This window comes from Marmota monax, unplaced genomic scaffold (assembly GCF_021218885.2).
Source record: "Marmota monax isolate L192 unplaced genomic scaffold, Marmota_monax_Labrador192_F-V1.1 WCK01_AAM20220418_F8-fsc00022, whole genome shotgun sequence".
Taxonomy (NCBI): Eukaryota; Metazoa; Chordata; class Mammalia; order Rodentia; family Sciuridae; genus Marmota; species Marmota monax.
Window position 1 is genome coordinate 13,675,543 of NW_026695215.1, and position 22,028 is coordinate 13,697,570.

The 22,028-nt window shown below is 40.5% G+C and overlaps 1 protein-coding gene across 1 annotated transcript in view; it reads left to right on the forward strand.

Moving 5' to 3' along the window:
- Pcolce2 (procollagen C-endopeptidase enhancer 2) overlaps positions 1–22,028 on the forward strand; it is a 61,487-nt gene that overhangs the window by 32,666 nt on the left and 6,793 nt on the right. Inside the window, exons 3-6 of the mRNA XM_046431922.2 lie at positions 4,811–5,066; positions 9,884–10,008; positions 13,339–13,475; positions 19,155–19,309. Of these exons, the coding sequence (XP_046287878.1) occupies positions 4,811–5,066; positions 9,884–10,008; positions 13,339–13,475; positions 19,155–19,309 (673 nt within the window). The remainder of the gene's footprint in view (positions 1–4,810; positions 5,067–9,883; positions 10,009–13,338; positions 13,476–19,154; positions 19,310–22,028) is intronic.

The following is a 22,028-nucleotide window of genomic DNA, read 5'->3' on the forward strand; positions in this document are numbered from 1 at the left end:
ATGGGCTGCCAACCGGGCAGAGCCCATCCTTGGGGGGCATCTGGAAATGTCTCCAGGAAGGCACGACCCTGGACCTGAGACCCTAAGCATGAGTGAGAGAAGGGCAGAAGTGGGCACATGTTCCTGGTCAAAGGAATAGCTTGTGAAAGTCCTGTGTCTTTTAATTTTAATTTTTATCTTTCCTCTTTTCTTTCTCATCTCCAGAAAATTCAAAGATGCTCAGGTTGTAGAACACTGTGGACAGCTATTTTCATTAATTTTTAAAACATTGAAAAACACAACTGTATATTTTGCATCTATACATATCCATGTGTATCGAATGTTTTGAATGGCAGGGAAGGACACCCAGTAAGTTGGGGACAGTGGTTGCTCTGAGAAAGGAGGAAGGAATGAGGTCTGGGATGAGGACAAAGGACAAGTCATTTTTATCCTAAATGTTTTATTTATTTTTATTAAAGGAGACTAAAAATGAGTTGACAAAAATTTAACAGAAGTCAATTCTGGATGATTGGTATTTGGGTACTTGTGAACATTATTTAATGTATCTTCCTGTATTTTAAAAAATATCCTTATCAAAGAAAAAAAAATCAAGAATATAGATTAACTTTGTCAAGTGGAAGGTTTGTCTTTAAGAACAAGCTTTCCAGAGTCCTTTCAAATGGCAATCAGGAACTCTCATCAAAGTTTGCCAACAGGACTTGAGATGCAGTTTGATGCTTCTATAAAAATGAACCTTCACTGCCCATATGGAAAATGAAGAGCAGACATTGTATTATGTTGAAAAGGTTCACAGCAGCATGTCTTTCCATTTATAATATAATTTCTCTTTGGCCTTCAATCCACGATGACGTCTCTGGTTACTGTAGACCCATAGTGGTGCAGATCACCTCGGCTGTTACAGAGGAACATTTGTCAGGATTGTTGGGATCAACAGGTGTACAGAATTGCAGTGAGGTAACCCATTCTCTATTGCTGAACATATCTGTGCCTCATTTCTAGAGAAACCTCAACTCTTCATTGAAATGAGAGCAGATAAAGAACTTTGGGAATGAGTAATTCATCCTGTTGGAAGAAAGGCCTGTGGTCCTTTTCAGCACCCAACTATAAGACAGAATGAGCAGTGTTCCCTGATGTTATGATTTAGATATGAGGTGTGCCCCAAAAGTTCATGAGTGGGTCAATGCAAGAACATTAAAAAGTGAAAGGATTATAAGAGCTATCACCTAATCGGTGGGTTAATCCACTAATATGGATTAATTGGATGCTAACTGTAGATAGGTAGTGTGTCGCTGGAGGAGGTGGGTCACTGGGGGTGTGCCTTTGGGGTTTGGTGAGTGAAGCTCTCTCCCTCTCTTCCGGGCTGTCATGTCCTCTGCCATGTCCTTCTGCCATGATGTTCTGCCCCACCTGAGCCCAGGGCAACTAACCCAACTGACCATGGACTGAGTCTCTGAAACTGTGAGCCTCAAATAAACTTTTCCTCCTGTACATTGTTGGTCACATCGAAGCAAAAGCTGACTAAAACACCTGAGCATCATCTAAGAATGGAGAACTTACCAGTGGAACAGACCCTGCGGCCCTGTGCCTGCCCTGTAATCTTCTAAAGGCCCAGGGACAGTCCTCCACATTCTTGCCAACGTCAGCTCCTGGTTTACAGTCACTGCCTTCCACACTCTTCCTTCTGTTATTGGTTGTGATTTCAGTATCTGTGGGTGATCCTCTTGGGTCCCCCTCCCTCCGTCTCTCCTCAGCCTCCCACTTACACTGCCATTTTATCCTCACCTCCCAACAGTCTAGGTTCTTTTCTGTGCCTAACAGATTCCGCAGTCCACCTTGATGATGGTCGCTCCTTGGCTACATCCTCTAGCTTCCTGCTCTTCCCTTCTTTCCCTCTCCCCCCTCCATAGTTTAAATCCAACTCTCCACCTGCCCTGCACCTCCATCCAGGTGGCTGAATGTGGGAGGGGGACTAACAACACCTGTCCCCTCCTGGTAATGGGTCTCAGTTTCATCAGTACCTTGACTTCAGAGGGTGCTAGCTGCTCAGCTGCGGCCTTTCCTCCCCCTCTCCCTCCCCTCTCCCCTCCCCCTCCCCTTCCTCCTCCTCCCTCTCCTTCTTCCTCCCCTTCCCCCTCCTCCTCCTCTTCCTCTTCTTTTTTTTTTTTTTTTTTAATGTACCAGGGATTGAACTCAGGGGCACTTAACCACTGAGCCACATCCCAGCTTGTTTTTATTTTATTTTTGCTGCCTTTCTTTCCCATGCCTTCTCCTCTGGTCCCAAACTCCCGCAGGCTCTCTGCCATCTGCACTTGCTGCTGATGACCTTGTTTTCCTTTTCACCAAGAAAACAAAAGCAGTCAGGAAAAAAACAAGAAATAAAAAACAAAAACCATATGCTCTCACCCCCTCACCCACCACCCTGCCTGCCTGCTTCCCCGTCCAGGCCTGGGGGCCCAGCGGACCTTGCTTCTGCCCCTGCCACTCCTCCCGTCCTTAGCCTGCTCCAGGAGTCTCCCAGCGTCCTCCCCTCTGGCTTCTGAGTTCCTCTGTCCCACTGCAGGTCCCAGTGAGCCTGTCCCCACCTCTCCTTCCCCCTTCCCTCCTATCTCTGTGTTCTTCGAGACAGCAAAACCCTTTGAAAGGTTGTCCATCTTCATCATCGCAGATCCCCCCACCCCGTCCTTCTTTCAGTCCTTCTCTTGTCAGGCTTCATCCCTTCCATGCCACCTAAGCAGCGTGTGAGAATCAGCAGCCACCTCTGGTTGCTAACCCCCGGGGCACTGAGCCCTCTGGTCTTCCTGGGTGTTCACCTTCCTCCCCACTCAGCCCAGCCTCAGGCCACCCTTTCTGCCTCCTGAGCTGGGCAGGCATCTCTGCAGCGCAGGCAGCACCCCCTGGGACTCAGTCTCTGATGTGGCTCTGCCTCATCTCACAGAGCTGAGGACTCCGCAGTGTCCCCAGGCTCTACTTGTTCCTTGCCCTCTTCCCTTTCCTATCTCCATTCACTGGGGGGATTTCTCCACGCTCCCTAGCTGCGAGCTGTCCTCCGTACATCGTACATCGACACCACTACTTGTTATTCAAGTGACGAGTAAACAGATTAGTTTGGAAATTTTTTCATGGCCAGGATTTTTTTTTTTTCAGTCATGCCTAGGGAACTTTCTGATATTTAAGCTTTTAGATGTGGCATCAACTTCTGATAGATTTCTGATCGCGGGGTAGAGGTTACATGCAAAACAACAGCAACAGCAAACTAGGGACCTGCCGCAGGGAGCTCTGTGTACAAATCAGGTGCTTTTCTGCTGTCAGTTTCTAGGTGGTAGCTTTGGAGCTTCTGATATTTGCATTATTAAGATAAGCTTCTAGCTATTAAAATACATCATGGCAAAGCATTTTATTACTCAGACAGTTTGCACCATGGTGTGTGTGTGTGTTCGTGTGTATGTGTATGTGTAAGTGTGTATGAAAGAAAGAGAGAAAGCAAATAGCACTGGAAACACTTCCTCTTATTTAGAAAAAACAAATGCCTGGCACTGAACTCAGGGACATAAGGAAGCTGTGCTAATGTTAACAGTATCTCTTTACCCTTAAGTCTCAGTTACTTTAGATGAATATAAACCAATCAGTTCGGGGTGTGTGTGTGTGTGTGTGTTTAGCTGCTGCTCTTTGTCATGTCATAAGCAAGTTTCTACAGAACCAAAATCTTACACTATTCAGTGGAGACGTCATCTAGTTGAAAGGGTCAAACAAATGTGATCAAGACTTTATAACTAAGCAATGGGAAGGAAGACATTACAAAATGGTGTGACCTGGGAAGGGATGGGACTTCCATAACCTGAGAATCCTACCAAATGCTTCTGTGGCTATTTATTTTGGTATTTATTTATTTATAGCTTTTTTTTCTTAGAGAGAGAGAGAGAATTTTTAATATTTATTTTTTAGTTTTCGGTGGACACAACATCTTTGTTTGTATGTGGTGCTGAGGATCGAACCCAGCGCCCCACGAATGCCAGGCGAGCGCACTACCGCTTGAGCCACATCCCCAGCCCCTATTTATAGCCTTTTTGTAGTCTTCTTTTTCTACTTAGAGAACGAAGAAGGATGTATCACAAGAATTACGTGGGGGTCATTATAGTGAAGAAAAGCTGATGAGAAAGTGAAAGGTTATCTTTTTAGTCACTAGTGCATTGTATTTTAAGTCTGCCTCATGTGTAAAATTTTCAGCTGGAAAATAAATAAAATTTCATAAAACTCACTTGAAGAAGGGATGATTCTGTTATTACTCAGTTAATTCAATCAGTACAAATGTTGGTCCAGATTTTGAGATTATCCCTTTGTCATATTTGTAAGAAGTGATAATTCAGATGCTTCTTTGCCAAGCAGACTGTCTGGGTGCCATGGTATTCTAGAATATTTCAGTACGTGCTGGGGTCCATCGGAAGGGATATTCTTTGTAAGCAATGACTTAACAATAAGACTGATCCAGTAGTTTGCAGCTTTGTGGAAACAAATTGTTAAAAGTATAAGATTGTTCACCCTGCTAAATATTGGAACTGCCGAAAAATAAAGTACTCGTGTTTTATTAAGAATGCTGTATGCTAGAAAATTTTCCCTGGCTTACTTCAGATTTGAGAGAAGAAAAAGCATCCTCTTGGGGACTTCAGTGGGCATGCAGGGCAGGTACCCTGCCATTGTGCAGCATCGCAGCCTGCAATTATGCTGCTATCTGTCCACTCTGAGCTTGGGTATTTGCCAAGGCCTCAGACTCTTTGTTCATGACAGTTTTCCATTTGGCCCTTCTTCTCCGCAGGTTCCAGAGGGAAAAGTCGTCGTCCTTAATTTCCGATTCATAGACCTCGAGAGTGACAACCTGTGCCGCTATGACTTCGTGGACGTGTACAATGGCCATGCCAATGGCCAGCGCATTGGGCGCTTCTGCGGCACCTTCCGGCCTGGAGCCCTGGTATCCAGCGGCAACAAGATGATGGTGCAGATGATCTCCGATGCCAACACCGCTGGCAATGGCTTCATGGCCATGTTCTCTGCTGCTGAACCAAATGAAAGAGGTACGGTTTCTACCCCATGGCCATGAGTTCAGTAAGGGCAGCTCACCGTGACCACATGCTGAGTGGGTCAGGCACCATTCTTGGCACTTCATAAATGTTTATTCTTTACCTAAAGCTCAAGAGCAGCTTAAACAGATAGCTAGGGAATGCCACTAAACCATCAAGATGGCATTTTAAAAAAATCTTCTTAAAAGTCTGTATATACATTCTTGTAAAAATTCCAGTATAGAAATTCATGGAGTAAAACATGAAGCTGACCTCTCTGTTCACATACAGAGGCACAAACACACTCCTTGACCCCCACGTAGCCCCTTCTAGAAGGAGCCCTGCCAGTGGTTTCCATCTCTTTCCATGTGTTTATGTTTGTGTCCTTTTTACAACAACCTTTTAAGAATTTAGGGAGATCATCTATTCGTATTATTTTACTTAATTCTGTGTTTTGGGATATTTTCATGTCAGTACGTGTGGAACTTCCAAGGGTAAAATCCTGAAGGATACCTGTGGCAGGTAAGCTTTAATAAATTTTCAGCCTTTCACCTGAGGGCACTGCCGGGTCTGCTCTAAGTTTGGGCTGCCGTGTGACAGTACGGACTTGAGTGTCAGAGGGTCAGATCAAGGGCTGACAGCAGTCAGAACTTCGGGGAGGAGATCCTAAGAGGGCGCTGCAGGAGGTACGAAATATATTATAAAATCCACCCAAATAATTGACAGCTCAGCTCTCCCATGTAGGCGAGAACCTGTTGGCCTTGCACGGAAGTGGAAGACAAGAGCTGAACAGAGATCACTGCTGCCTTCTGCTGTTAGGAAGACAGACCTTGAGCTTGTCTCCAGCCAAGTTAAATACTTGCTGCAGCAAAAACTGCTTTTCATAGAAACAGCACAGAATCTTGATTGTAATATATCATTGATAATGTCCACCACCTAATCATGTAATGAATAGGAAAAGTGAGTGCAGATTCAGGGAAAAAAAGATCAGTCAATAAAAGGACCCAAGATGACTCAGATGTTGCCAGTAGCAAATAAGCACTTGAAAGAGCTATTATAAATGTGTTTCAGAACTTAAAGGGAAACATATGTAGAATAAATAAACAGAAACAGAAATTGTAAAAAAAAAAAAAAAAGAATAAATTGATAATTCTAGAGCTAGAAGATACAGAATCTGACACTCTATTTTACCTGATGGGCCAACAAGTACATTGGAAATGGCAGAAAAAGAGTCAGTGAGCTTAAACGGAGATATCTAAACTGAGGCACCAGGAGAAAAAAGATGGAAGAAAAAGCCTCAAAGACCATATCAAGGGTCCAAAATATCTGTTATTTTTGTCCTAGGAGAAGTGATAATACTGCAGGAAAAAGCTGAAGAAATAATGATTTCTTTGTAACTAAATTTAGCAAAGAACAACAATTTATAGAGCCAAGAAGGTCAACAAAGCCTAAATGGGATCAATGAAAATGAAGCCACATCTAGTCACATCATAATTAAATTGCAGAAATCTAAATATAAAATCTCAATCATAGAAAGCCAAAAGATATACAAAAACAACCGTACGAATGGTGGCTCTCTTTCTTCTGAGGCCCAGCCTTGCTAAATTGCCCCAGGATGGCCTTGAACTTGTAGACTTCCTGCTTTAGCCTCCTAAATCTCTGGGATTACAGGTGTGTGCTGCTGCACCTAGGCTTTCTCCTAATCAGAAACAAAGGAGTCCAGGAAGCAGTGTCACCACATTCCTGAAGGGCTGGAATAAAACTGTCAACCCAGATTCAATGGCTTGTCTTCAACAATGAAACTGAAACAGAAGCATTGGAGATAAACACTATAAATATCTGAAAGACATTTCATACTCATGTCATGAGAGATAGTGAAGAGAGTTCTCCAGGTTGGAGATATGACCCCACAGCATAACCTGAAGGTAATGGAAAGCATGAAGGTTCTTGGAAATGATTCATATAAAAGGCTGTGCATTCTTTTCTTTTCATTTCTTCATGTGTATGTGTTCAAAACAAAAAAAAATTTAATACTGTATTATGGAATATATAACATATAATGTTATATGTTTGCAACTAAAGGATGGAGAGAAAAACAGAGCTATGCTTATATACTCACACACACAGTACATGAAGAAGTACAGTATTATTCCAAGTAGATTGTTGTAAGTTAAATATGCATGTCATAATCTCTAGGATGCCCATTAAAGATGCAAGAGTTATAGCTAAAAGCCAAAAGATTAAAATAGAATACTAAAGTTATTATAATTTAAATAAATCTGAAGGAAGAACAGTTGGAATGAAAGAGGGTGAGACAAATAGGAAGTGGCATGCTTAATCCAAGCACACTGATCAGGACATTAAATATAAAGGATTAAATACTCTAGTTAGAAGACAGCCAATTGTTAAAATGGATTCAAAAGCAAGACCCAACTATATGTTGTCTATGAAAAAGACTTAAAATACAAAACCCAAATAGATTGAAAATAAAGGGATGAAAAAATATTATGCATGCTTCATTAAAATTAAAATTAGGCTGGTTGCAGTGGCACATGCCTGTAATCCCAGTGGCTTGGGAGGCGAGTGAGGCAGGAGGATCACTAGTTCAAAGCCAACCTCGAAATTTATCAAGGCACTAAGCAACTCAGTGAGACCCTGTCTGTAATAAAATACAAAATAGAGCTAGAGATGGTCAAGGGCCCCCCAATTAAACATAATCTTACAGAAAGACAGTGACAAATGTGAATAGACATTCTACAGAATAATACAAAGAACTCATACAACTCAATAATAAAAAGGATAAAGATCTCAAATATAAAAGTGGGTAAAACACTTGGACATACATTTCACAAAGGGAAATAGAAATGGCCCATAAGTACCTGAAAAATTACTTTATATCATTAGTCATCAGGAAAATGCAAATTAAAGAGATACTATCACCTACCTGTCCTGTGGGTGAAACAATCAGAGTGTTTCACCTGAAGAGGTGTAAAGTGATATAGACCCCTGGGGGAAGGTTTGGTCGTTTTTTATGAAGCTAAACATCTATATTTATTCCTGGCCCAGCAGCTGCATTGCTAGGTATTTATGCAAGACAAATGAAAATACATGTCCACAAAAATAATCTTAGTGGCCTCATTTATAGTAGCCTAACTGGAAGTAACCCAAATGAGCATCAACAGAAAAATGGGTGAACAAATTGTCGTGTTTCTATTACAATGGAGTACACTCAAGAATGTAAAGGAACCACTAATGTAGCAGCGGGCAGTGAATTATGATAAGCAGGAGAAGGCCGGCTGGAAGAGCGCACCCTACCTGACTCCATGTAAATGGGGCTCCGATAAAATTAAGGTAAAAATTTTCAGTGAAGTGTTGTGAGGGATTGACAGGTTGGGAGGGGATTCCAAACTTTTGTGAGAAATGAATTCTATATTATCGTAGGAGTGTGGCTTACAAAAATACATCTATTTTCCAAACACGTATAACTAAGAGTCCTACATTTTAAAGTATGTGAATTCACCTCCCCAGACGTGTGAAGTGACAGTAATAAAGCCGAGGAAGCAGGTGGTGGGGATTGGGTACCAATATAGATGGAACAGTGGAACAATGACAATTGTTGAATTTAGGTGACGGATATGTGGGAGGTCATTACATTAAATATTCATTTTGTATATGCTTAAAATTTTCCAGTAATTAAAAGCCTTAGGAATCATTCCAAACTGAATTTTATAATATATTTTCTTAAATTTAGATATTTGTTTTAAGAATGCGTATCTGTGTTGTGTCAGGTTGGAGACAGAGCTCGCTGGTAGAGCATGTGCCAAAACATGTGCAAGGCCCTAGGTTTAATCCTCAATCCCACCAAGAAAAAAAAAAAGAATGATTATCTGTGTCAAAAAAAAATTTATTAAAGTATGTAAATTCTTTTAGATTCAATTCAGTTTTTAATGTGCTAATTAAATTCAAGTGAAATTAAATTTAAATTTTGTATTGAAATTACTTTCTAAAATTGTTTCTGCCAACCTATTTGTACATGTGCATTACATATATCAGATGTTTGAAATAATGATTGTCAGTACTAATTGTGGTTAGTTCAGGTGGTGGGATTTGGGGTAATGTTTTACTTTCTCTGCATTGCTGCGAGTTTATATTTTTATTTTTTTATTTTACAAATAAAAACTATTCTTAAAGATTATTAAAGATATATATGTATACACACATACAGCACATATAGTTTTCTAGTAATGATAGTTGTGTATATCAACTAATTAAAATTTTGTCCATGGGTATTTAATAAATAACCAATACCTTGAAGGTTCTTAGAATTCAGGAGAGTTTTTGAGCTAGAAGCTTTCTTTCTTTCTTTTTAATATTTTTAATTGTATATGGACAAAATACCTTTATTTTATTTATTTATTTTTATGTGGTGCTGAGGATCAAATCCATTGCCTCACGTGTGCTAGGCAAGTGCTCTACCACTGAGCCCCAGCTCCAGCCCAGAAGCTAGAAGCTTTCTGAATGAGTACACATGCCCAAATGTTTTCTCTTCATTCATCCAAAAAATTGAAAAAAAGAAAAGAAGCAAATGCTTTCATCCCTTCCCCGTCTCGTGCTGATCTGTGAGGTCACAAATCATTAACCCCATGTGTCTGTGTGTGCAGCAGATCATCTCTGTAACCTTTTTCTTCAAGAGAAAGTTGTAGAGCTTCTGCCATTGCCTTGGTTACTGTATTGTCACCTGATACCCCACATTCCTCATCTCCACATGGCTGTATTGCTGTAGGATATAAACTTGTGTTTTGCTTTTTTTTTTCCATATTTAATAACTTCAGGAGACCAATACTGTGGAGGACGGCTTGAAAGACCTTCTGGCTCTTTTAAAACCCCTAACTGGCCAGACCGGGATTACCCTGCAGGAGTCACCTGTGTGTGGCACATCATAGCCCCAAAGAACCAGGTGAGGCTCCCTGGTAAAGAAAGTGTGCATTTGTGAGCTGCCCAGGTAGTGTGAGGGGCCCACCCAAGAGCCTCTGGTTTGGAGCTAAGGATATGGGGAGAGAAAAGTTCTGTTGGACTCGTACTTCTTCCTGTGGAGAGGGAGGTTGAAATTCTCCTTTGTACTATTTCACTTGCAAAGTCATGGTTTTGATTTCTGTAGTTATGATTTTCAAAACAGTTTTCAAAATGCAAATACTGGACCATCCCCACTTGAGGTTGTTTAAACCTGCAGCAGATGTTCTGAGCGTGATGGTGTGAGCAGCAGGGGCCAGCAAGAAGGAGAAAACCCCAGAACATGTGCTCTCGGGGCTCTGGTCACTCACACGGCAAACCCTGCTGATGGCCCTCCTACTAAGCAAGCCAGACGGTCTGGTCCATGAGCTTCACAGAAAGCCAGGCATCTCATCTCTTCACAGAACCATATGCCACCGTGAAGGCTGGTCTCTTTAAGCTGTTTTGGGTGTTATTTAAAATAAAATGTGTGCAAGTTCCACACAAAAATTGTATTGCTTTAAAACAATCAATAGAGAAGGTGTGGTTTTCCAGTAGTTACTAGTTCATGGTAATGTGATTTTTTGCCCTTTTTGGGAACCACTTTCAGATATTAATTGTAGAGTAGAAACTGGCGCAGGAGTAGATGAAAATTTGTTTGTAAAATTTTAAAACTAACTTGGTAAAGATTATTATTATTATAAACACTATCATAGGACTGGGTGGTAGAGCTGGTAGTATAGTAGCTCAGTGGTAGAGTGCTTGCCTAGCATGTGCGAGGCACTGGATTCTTAGCACCATATATAAATAAATGAATAAAATAAAGGTCCATCAAAAACTTAAAAAAAAAATCAAACACTATTATAGCCTCTAATCCAGGCACAATGAGCTCAGCATTGTGATTTTTTAAAAAAACAAACAACTTTTCTAAACTGATCTTTCATGTAACTTGTATACATATTATTTGCCATATATTTATTTTTAAAATGGACAACTATTCAGGCCAGTATACCATTGCAAGTCATTGATTTGAGCACACACACACACACAACACACACACACACACAAATACACACATAAACACACACATACACATTTTAATCATAATCCCCAAACTCAGTTTTATTTTTTAGAAGAAAAACACAGTCATTTATTTGATAATGGAAGAGTCTCAAAGTCCATCTGAAACATTTTACAGTTTAAAATAACATTTAAAATTACATTTCTGAATCATTTAAACCATTTTGTAATTCTTGAAATTACATTGGTCATTCTTTTCTCTGTGACATTTATAAATCTGACCAAATATTTCAACTTAATTAACTTGAAGATTACAATTCAGCATCTCTCTTCCGTGATGATTTAACCTCTGAGTTTGAGTTTTTTTAATGTGACTTTTGGCTTCAGCCGGTAAGATTTCCATCATCATTGTAGCATTTGAAACCACTGGCAGCTCTGTTCAAAAGACAAAAATGTAGTGGGAAAATTAAATCCTAAATGATTTCTATGCAAGTCTGTGGCATTCTTCTACTGCAAAAAAATTCTGCCTCCACCTTTCCTCATGGCTTTCTCCCTTATGTTCTTATTTATTTACTCATTTTAAATCTTCTGTCCATAAGTTTTTATGTGACTAATTTCTAAGTAAAGAAAATTGAGCTAATTTTTAAATAGAAAGCATAGTTGCTGGTGAGAAATCACTTGACCCCTAAGAAATATCACAATACAATTAAAATAAACCATGGATGCTGATTTCTTTATAGGTAGGTAAATTTGCAGGTGCATGGCAGTTATGTTCCAAGCCAAAATTTACTTTTGTGCTGATTTGTGATGTTGTTATCATCTTCACCCAGATGATAAAAAAAAAAAGACGAGTCTGCTTTACCAAACAGGACTTAATGCCCATTAATAGGAATTAATTTCCACTGTCTTCCCAGAGGTTGATGGACAGGGTTGCTACCTACCTGCTGCTCAGTAAAAGTGGACACTGCTGTCTGAGGTCCATAGTGTCAGTGAATTCCATGAGATTTCCTGGGATTCACACGTTAGAGGTGCTCTTAAAGAATCTGCTTTTCAGGGGAATGATGATTACCCATTAAATGGAAATTTCCCATCCACTTGAATAATTTAACACTATTCTTGGTGCTAGATCAAAATAACCAAGAAACACTTTAGAATCCTAATGACTCTGTGCATTGATGCTTTTATGCAGCCTCTTCAAAAACCTCTCACATCCTAGGTAGGCTGCGCTCGGCACACTCACCTTTCCAGAAAGACATTCGGCTTCCCTGAGTCTCTGATCCTAAACATTTGACTCCTTTACATGTGAAAGAACATGCGTCTGTCTCCTTCCCTCAAAAGAACAGCTCTATCTGCTCATGCCCCCGCCAACAGACACACCCTACCATGCTCTGATGCAGGTGACATATACCAGATGATACTTCTGATTTTTGTTGGTTTTCTTTCAGAGAAGAATGAATTCATTTAGAATATAGTCCCCTTTCCCACTCTGACACACACCCAATTATCCAGTCTTTATTTTTCTCAGTTTTCTCTCCCCACCCCCAGATTTATTGAGGTATAGTTGATGAATAGAAGATGTGTATATTTACTGTATAAAGCATGATGTTTTGATAAATGTGTGAAATGTTTACCACATGAGGCTAATTAACATACCTATCATCTCACATAGTTATCCTTGCGGGCGTGCGCAGGTCTTTGTGGGTATGTGGTGAGAACATTTAAGATCCACTCTTGAAAATTTCAGATATACCACACCTTATTAACTGTAGTTATTGTGCTATAGAATACATCTCCAGAAGCCAACTGTAGCTTTGTGTCGTCGGAGTTAACGTGGCAGACTTCTGTAAGCTATAGGTGAACAGAGCTCCTGAGACCAAGGTTGATCAGGATTTGAGATTATCATTTATTATGATTAACAATGAAAGCAAAAAAAAATGCCATACTTTTGTTGACTCAATAACAAACATTGGGACAAGAATTATCATTATTTAAAAAAAATTTTTTAGTTGTCGATGGACCTTTATTTTATTTGTTTATATGTGGTGCCGAGAATCAAACCCAGTGCCTCACACATGCTGAGCAACTGCTCTACCATTGAGCTAAAACCAACCCCATCCTGATACAAGAATTATTGAAACAGAATCAATGCTTTTTTTTTTTTTAAACAAAGAAAAATCATGGTATTCTACCGATCTGGGAAATGGAAAAGGAAAAATTTCACTTAAGATTATTCAACAGTGCTATTTTTGATACTCCTAATGTTGTGCTTTCTCTAAAGCTTATAGAATTAAAGTTTGAAAAGTTTGATGTGGAGCGAGATAACTACTGCCGATATGATTATGTGGCTGTGTTTAATGGTGGAGAAGTCAATGATGCCAAAAGGATTGGAAAGTATTGTGGCGACAGTCCCCCTGCGTAAGTGGCCCCCATTTGTGTCATTACTATTTTAATAACTCTGAGTTTGTTTTTGTTTTGTTTTGTTTTTTGGTACTGGAGATTGAACCCAGGGTTGCTGAACCACCGAGGCACATTCCCAGCCCTTTTTTTTATATTTTGTTAGAGACAGAGTCTTGCTGAGTTGCTAAGAGCCTCACTAAATTGCTGAGACTGGCTTTGAACTTGCAATCCTCCTGCCTCAGTCTCCTGAGCCACTGGGATTACAGGTGTGCACCAGTGCACCTGGCCTGAAGTTGTATTTTTAAATAAATTTCCTAATCACATTTATTTTCTGGAAGATTTTATGCTGCTTTTTCTTGGGTTTCATAATTCTTGGAGTCCCATCTGGCACCACTAAGAGGAAATAACCACCCCAGGCCTGAGGCCACAGCAGGGAGAGCAGGTGAGGCCGAGATGGTCACGTTAATGATGCACCAGAGTCAGATGCTGAGCCAGACACCTGGGGGTATCAGTGCCCTGCAAAGGTGAGCTCAGGCATCAGGGTGGAATGGGAAATCCTGAGAAGCAAACAATGGCTAAGTATTGGGGATCCAGGCAAGAAGACTTGGAAGTTGATGACAAAAATGGGTGATTGTAGTTGATCAGGATCTGTCCTGGACAGTTTGAGGCCTCATACCTGCTCCTCATGTTGTAGCCCAAATAGACAAGCTCCGTCCAATGGACAAATGGAGAAGACTGCAACCAACAGTTAGAGAAAATATATTCTTTTCAAGCAAAAATGGACACTGGAGAAAAGAGAAACCATAACTACCAAATAATTAAAGATAGTTGATGAGCAGTTAGGTTTTCCTACTCAATCGGTAAAAACCAAGCTCAGATGACTTTTATCCATGAGTTCTAACACACATTTGAGAAACAGAAATTTTCAACACCACACAGATTCTTCTAGAGAAAAATAAGCATTGTTCTACAATTAATTCTATAAATTTAGTATAAACTTGACATCAAAGGGTAGGGATAGTATAAGAAAAGAATATTAGAGACCAGTCTCATTTATGAATATGATGAAAAATGAATTCTAAAAGAAAAATATTAGCAAGGTAAACACAGCAATGTATGAGAAAATACCCTATGACTAGGAATTCAAGGTTGGTTTGAATCTAGAAAATCTTTTAAATTTATTTATGCATTACCAAATTAAAGTGTGACTTGTGGATTTAATTTTTATTTGTTGGAAACATTTTACTGAAAATACCTTTTCTTAATAGCTTGAATAAAAAATTTTGTATTTTAAAAAATACTTTAAAAGTAACAAAAATATTAAGAACCCAAGAATAAACATTAAAAAAAAAAACCTTGCAAAGGCCTTAATAGAGAAAATTACAAATCTTTACTAAGAGATATTTTCAAAGACCGAAATAAATGGAAGTATATACAGTGCTCATGAATAGAAAAACTCTATCATTTACAACATAAAACTGGCAGTCTGATTCTAAAACTGACCAAGTGGCAAGGATGACGCAGTACACAGCATCAAGGGTGTAGGTGGACAAAATTAAGTTCTGAAGGAGAAAAGCCCGTCAAGAGGACTTGCTACAGGCATATCAGAAAGCTGTTGTAATTAAGACAGTGCAACTTGATCGAGACCCCCCGCCCCTGCTGAAAAATAGAAGGAGCCAGGCGGGTATGCCTGAAATCCCAGTGGCTTAGGAGGCCGCTGAGGCAGGAGGATTGTGAGTTCAAAGCAAGCCTCAGCAACTTAATGAGGCCCGAAGCAACTCAGGGACAGCCTGTTCTAAATAAAATATGTATAAATAAAAGGGGCAGGGATGTGACTCAATGTTTAAGAATCCCTGAGTTCAATCCCAGGTACCAAAAAAAGAAAAATAGGGTAGAAATAATTTATTCATGTGAAACGTGAAATGAAATTATACTCATATCTATAAAACATAAAAATCAACAACGGGTGAATCGAGAATGTAAAAAAGAAACAAATGAGAATTTCAGTTCATCAAAATACACCATAAAGGGGAAGAAGAGAAGGCACAAATGTACTCAAATTATTTTTTAGTTATTGATGGGACTTTTTATTTTATTTGTTTATATGTGGTGCTGAGAATCGAACCCAGTGCCTCACCCATGCTAGGCAAGCACTCTACCACTGAGCCACAACCCCAGCCCTGGACTCAAATTTTTGGAACACGCATTTGACAGAGTCCTGGGTTCCAGAACATACCAAAATAATTTTTAAAATAAGGAAAACATAACTCAACAGAAAAAGTGGGCAAAAGATATTTGAAAATGTATTCCCAAGAGAAGAAAGCTGCACAGTGAATAAACCTTTGAAGAGTGTAAATTGGCATAATCTCTTTGAAAATCAGCTTGGCATTATGTGATGAAGTTGGAATTCATCAGATAACCATGTATCTGTGACCTAGCATATGGCAGATACCTGCCTTCCTGGTGTACTAGTTACAGAGAGTTTGCCTGTGTGCACCACGAGACATATACAAGGATGTTCTCAGCAATGTTGTTTATAATGTTCCTGGGTGGGGACCGACAGTCCAGTGTTATCAAGAGAAGGTTTAAACTGTGTTCTAGGACACAGCATCAAAAGCAGTGCAAAAACCTCACAGTGACAATGATGAGCTTGGAAAAAAGCCCAGAAAAATAAAACACCACACTCCTTCTTTTATATGAAGTGTTAAAACATGCAGATCTATACAATATACTGTTTAGTGATGCATATGTATGTGATGAACAGAGGGAAAGAAGGTAGGAATAAACACGAAATTCAGGTGACTGGCTCTTCCTCGAGGGTGCATGGGGAGGCCAGGGGGACCGTCACTGAGCCTCATTCATTCCTGAGGATTGTGACTGGCACAGCCTACCAACTAGCCCTCTGTTCAGAAGACTATTTTCCCATAGTCAGAATACTTCTAGGTAGGACAGAAAATGAGAAAACTTGTTTCTGGAGCTTTTCTCACGTTAAAAATATGACTAGGAGGAGCACTGGCTGGATGGGCGTCACCTTACCGTACTTAGGTCTGGCTCAGCGCACTGTGGGTGCCATTGAATTAATTCAAAAACATTTATATATATTATACCCTTGCTGTGTGCTGGGTGCCATGTTAGGTACCAGAATACAGAGATAAGGAACAGGAAGGAACAAAAACAAAGCAGATAAGTAAATTGGCAAGGGAATGTCCTGGATGGGGTCTTTGGCCCAATCTGGGCATGTGACCAGAGGAAGCTTTTTGGAGGAGATAGTGCCTCTTGAAGGAAGAAGGCATTGCGCTTAATCAGAGGCAGAGGGGAGGACAGCCTCACTCCAAGCAGAAGGAACTCCGTCAAGAAAGATATGCAGGGGAGATAGATGCTATTTCTGGAAACTAAACCTTGAGTTGGGGCTTGAGGACGAGGCAGAGGGGTGCATTGTTCCTTGTTCTGCAGAGGTGGGAGACCTCCGAGTGCATTTAGACAGGGTTGACATGCCCAGGAGCTCTAGACTCCCATCCTAGACAAGATGAGAGGAGAGGCTCGTTCGGAGGTTGTTGCTAGGGTCCAGGTGAAGCTGAGGAGGTAGAGATGAAGGGGAGGGATGAATCAAGAAATATTTAGGAGGTAAAGTTAGCAGGATGTGGTGATTGGCTGGCTGTAGTGATTGAAGGAGGGAAAGACTGGAATGACAAGCTGGAGACAGCTGACACAGCTGGCTGTATGCCACATGAGACAGGGGAAGAGCTCTTCGAGATCTCACCTTGCCTTCCTAGCTGTCTGCAACACAAATTAGCAGATGCAACACTTGGCCCTGGGTATATATTATGGCACTGTGATTCTGTCACATTTAGACAAAGCTCAGTGGAAAAAAGCTGTCTTTGTTACTGAAAGACTCCTCCTTGAGAAAATTCAATTTCCAATACAATGCCTCCAAGAATATCACAGAAACGCAGTGGATGATGACTGTGATTAAAGCATCACGAGGAGAAGGCAGACCTGAGTGGGTCTCGAGACTTCCTTTGCTGCTCATAATAAGTGCTTTTTGTAATCCTTTAAACATGATTAACCTGTTCTTAACTTGTAATTGTATGTAGGTGAGAATTGTGTTTAGTGCATCATTTTTTATTTACTTAATGGAATGTGCTTTTCAAAAGCAGGTTAGCATATTTCTGTTGAAGGCTTGAATCCCAGAAGCATTATTTAAATTACTTTCGTCACTTTGGGGACTAGAAATATAAATGTAGGCCATGAAATTCAGTTTTATGTTTGTCCCATCCCTTGGCTCAGGTTATTATTCAAGATGGAAAATATTCTGCAGTTTTTCTAACTGGTTGGTTCAAGTTCAGATCTACCCACTCAGAGCAGCTGGGCAGGGAGGGTGGTGTGGGAAGAATTGTTTCATTATGTTTTGCCTTAGAAGTGACTTGACTGGTGGCACCTCCAAAAAGAACTTGAGTCAGATCCCTGACTAATTCAATTCAATAACTTGTCCAATCTTTGTCTGCTTCTGGATTCGTTTTTACATAGAAGCAACCGAACAGCATTTTCATTCTTATTTAAAAGAACAATAGCAAACCTTAAATGAAACCACTGTCTTGTATAATATAACGATCCCCTAAGATTTCAGAGAGTTTTTGGACTTCAGTTATCGTCTGTACCAGATCTTTAGTACCCACTCGCCAGCAAGCTCCTCCAATTAGAGTTCTGAGTGGTGTGGTTGGTGACTGCCAAAAGAGAGCGATCACTTTCTCTTTTTCCTTAAGAGCATTTCCTAATGGGCAATATAAATAGCAATCTCTCCATTGTGGGCATGCATTAGAACGCCCATTAAAAATGAGACGGAAGTGCCTTTAAACCCTGCATGACTTTCTTTTTTTTTTTTTTATCCCAGGGTGAGCAGCCCACTGAGATAATCCCTCTGGCTTATAGGGAGTGGGAATTTGTTCATCAGATTTGTCCATCGGATTCTCTGTGGCCAGCATCTGGTTCCCCAAGCTGGCTTGAACCCACAGTGTTCATTCAAAAAACTGCCCTCTTCCCGAGTAGGCAAACCCTGAGGTGGCTGTGGAAACCAAACACAGCATCTGCGTTCACCCTGGTCCCTACCCTACCACGGTCGCTGTAGATCACTGGATCCTGGGTTCACATCCCGATTCCCACATAATTGCCACCGGGCCTTGGGCCAATCACTTGAACTCTCTGAACTTCAGCTGACTATTCCATAAGAAGGGGATAATAACGGTGGTTGCGGAGATGGGTTGGGAGGCGCACGGTGTTGAGCTGAGCTAACACTGGGAGATGTTGAGCTACTGTGTTAACAGTTAGCAAATCGAGACTTGACCTTTTTAATGTCTTAGCTTTTAGGTGTAAATAAATGACCAATGTTTTTTTTTTTTTTTTTTTTTTTTTTTTTTTTTAAAGAGAGAGGGAGAGAGAGAGAGAGGGGGAGAGAGAGAGAGAATTTTTTAATATTTATTTTTTCAGTTCTTGGCTGACACAACATCTTTGTTTGTACGTGGTGCTGAGGATCGAACCCGGGCCGCACGCATGCCAGGCGAGCGCGCTACCGCTTGAGCCACATCCCCAGCCCGACCAATGTATTTTTAAAAATCAATGGACAGCTAGAAAATTTTACAGTTTTAGAGAGGTACCACTTAAACCTTAACATATATATGTAAACATGTTTTCTTCTTTTAGACCAATTGTATCTGAGAAAAATGAACTTCTTATTCAGTTTTTATCAGACTTAAGTTTAACTGCAGATGGATTTATTGGTCACTACAAATTCAGGCCCAAAAAATTACCCACAACGACAGCAGTACCTGTTACCACCACGTTCCCTGTAACTGTAGGTAAGTTTTTCTGTTTGGAAGTTTTGTGCAAAAACCTTAGGAGTATGAAAATAATTTTTTTTGAAGTAGAAAAAAAATAAGAAAAAGATACCAGAAACTAAAATACTTAACTAAAGTGAAAACTTGTGTAAGAAAATAGCACAACACTATTAATGAAAGAGGGATAGGGTAACAATGCTTACAAACTAATAGCTTTAAAACCTCATCTAAGAAAATGATGAACACTTAATAGTTACTAAGGAAGCCTATTGTATGCCCAACTTCCCTTTTTTGGCACTTACAAAAGTGTGGTTTTTCTTTCTTTTTTTATTCAAAACATTTTAACACGTAATTATGCATATTTGTGCAGTACAGTGTGATATTTGCTATGTGTATATAATGTGCAATGGTCAGTCAGGGTGATCAGCACTTCTAGCTCCTTAAACAAATATCATTTCATTGTGTTGGAAAACTTTAAATGCCTCTCTTCTAGTTCCTTATAAAATACATAATAAATTGTTGTGAACTATAATCACCCTACTGTGCTGTAGGATGCTAGAACTTATTCCCATCTCACTGTAATTTGTATCCCTAGCTGACCTTCTTTTCTATCCCCCCTCTCTCCTATCCTTCTGTGTGTGTGTGTATGTATGTATATATATATATATAAAAATTGTGGTATGTTAGGTTAAAGTTCTTTCTGTTCCTGCCAGTTTTCACATCTGCAAATTTTTAAAAACATTTTTATAGTAGATGGACACAATACCTTTATTTTAATTTTATGTGGTGCTGAGGATCAAACCCAGTGCCTCATGCTCTACCAATTGAGCTATAGCCCCAGCCCAATGTCTGCAAATTTTGATTGGGGATTTTTTGCTTCTAAGCAAAATGTCATATAAGATACATTACTTTTTTTTTCAAATTGAAGTAAATCAAACAAAAATATTTAAAATATTTCAGAAGTTGGTTGGGAAAACTGGTCTGGGGCATGGTGTAAGGACTAGAGAGGCAGGAGTAGGTCTCTATATCCTATCTGTTCCATCCACTGGGATCTCAGGATTCAGATTAAAAATAGTTAAGTCCAGGGCAGAGGAAAAAGGGGGGAAGCCTTAAGATATGAAATAGGCTGGAATAAGCCAGCTTTGTTGCCGGCCATATTGTGCACTCACCCTGGATAGGGCTGACCTGAGCACAGGCTGGCACTTCCAGGTCTGGTTTTTCTGGGCACTCTTCAAGAGGGCCACCTTGTGGCCTGAATGTGCACTGCCTCGTGTCACTATAGTTCTAGCTCATCTCAGCAGGCCTGGTGTTCTTACTCTGTCCATTGTTAACTGTCTGGTCACACCCCAGGTGCTGGTGGTTCTCTGGCTTTTATCTCAATCCTAAACTTTCTCTGAAATTTCAAACATGGATTTATAATTATCTCCTAGACATTTTGAGACTGCTGGCCATATAAATGAAAGCACATTAAATTCATTTTTATCAGTGTTTTCTGCCTCAAAAATACTTCTCCACCTGTTTCCCCAAACATATGCACATCTCCAGTAGCCACATTGTCTTCCTTTATCTTACTTTCTGATGGTGACCCTGCCCACCCACAGGCCATGTCATTGTGCCATTAAATTTACTTTCCCCAGCGGCGCTATCCTATATGGCAGCCGTGACTGAGCACTTGAAATGTGGCTAGTGATAGTAGAAACTAAAGTTTGCATTTGATTTTAATTAATTGAAACTTGAAAGCCTCTTGAGGCTAATGACAACCATACTGGGCAGCCCAGGAGCCCAAACATTTTTGGTGACGTATAAGACCCTTCACTCTTTGCTCCTCTTTAGAGCTTCGTTTTCAGGCCCTGTCACCTCTCTCTGTATGCTCTGAGTGTTTTGGTTTTAATCCAAGTGTGAGGGAAAGCTGTGGGTAGGTTTAAGCCAAGTTTAAGATTAGATTTGCATGTTATGAAGATCACTCTGGCCACTGTGAGGTGAATGGATTGTAGGAATTAAAAAAATGAGTAGGCCGGGCACGCTGGCGCACACCTGTAATCCCAGCAGTTCCATACGCTGAGGCAGGAGGATTGCGAGTTCAAAGCCAGCCTCAGCAACAGCGAGGTGCTAAGCAACTCACGGAGACCCTGTCTCTAAATGAAATACAAAAAAGGGCTGGGGATGGGGCTCAATGGTTGAGAGCCCCTGAGTTCAATCCCCAGTAACCCCCCTTCCACCAAGGGTAAAAAAAAAAAAAAAGGATGAGCAGGTTCTGGTTGTCCAGATGAACTGTGCTATGACAAAAACAAATAGTCAAGAGATGAATGGGAGACAGTGACAGGTCATGGTGGCAGGAGGTGTCAAAATGCCACCCGAGCTTCTGGTTTGTACAGCTGGGGCATAATGCTATTATTCATTGAGGCAGAGAATGGGGTTTGGGGGTGATAGACAAATTAATCTGTGCCCTCGTTGGGTTTGAAGTGTCCATGATACATTCAGGTGAAGATGACATGCACTTATGGACCTGTAGACGAGGAGAACTTGAAGGGGAAGAGGCTGTACTGGATAGTAGGATATGTAAATTTGAGACATTAGTAATGAATAATTTTAGCACAAGGACATGTGCATCTGGGACTGAATGAGATAGAGATGGATCGGGGGAAGGTGCTTGTTGAGGATGAGAACAGGGGACTGAGGGATCATCTGTAGGGAGGGTGGACCCACCAGAAGGGTTGTAGGAAGGGACACATGGAGAGGA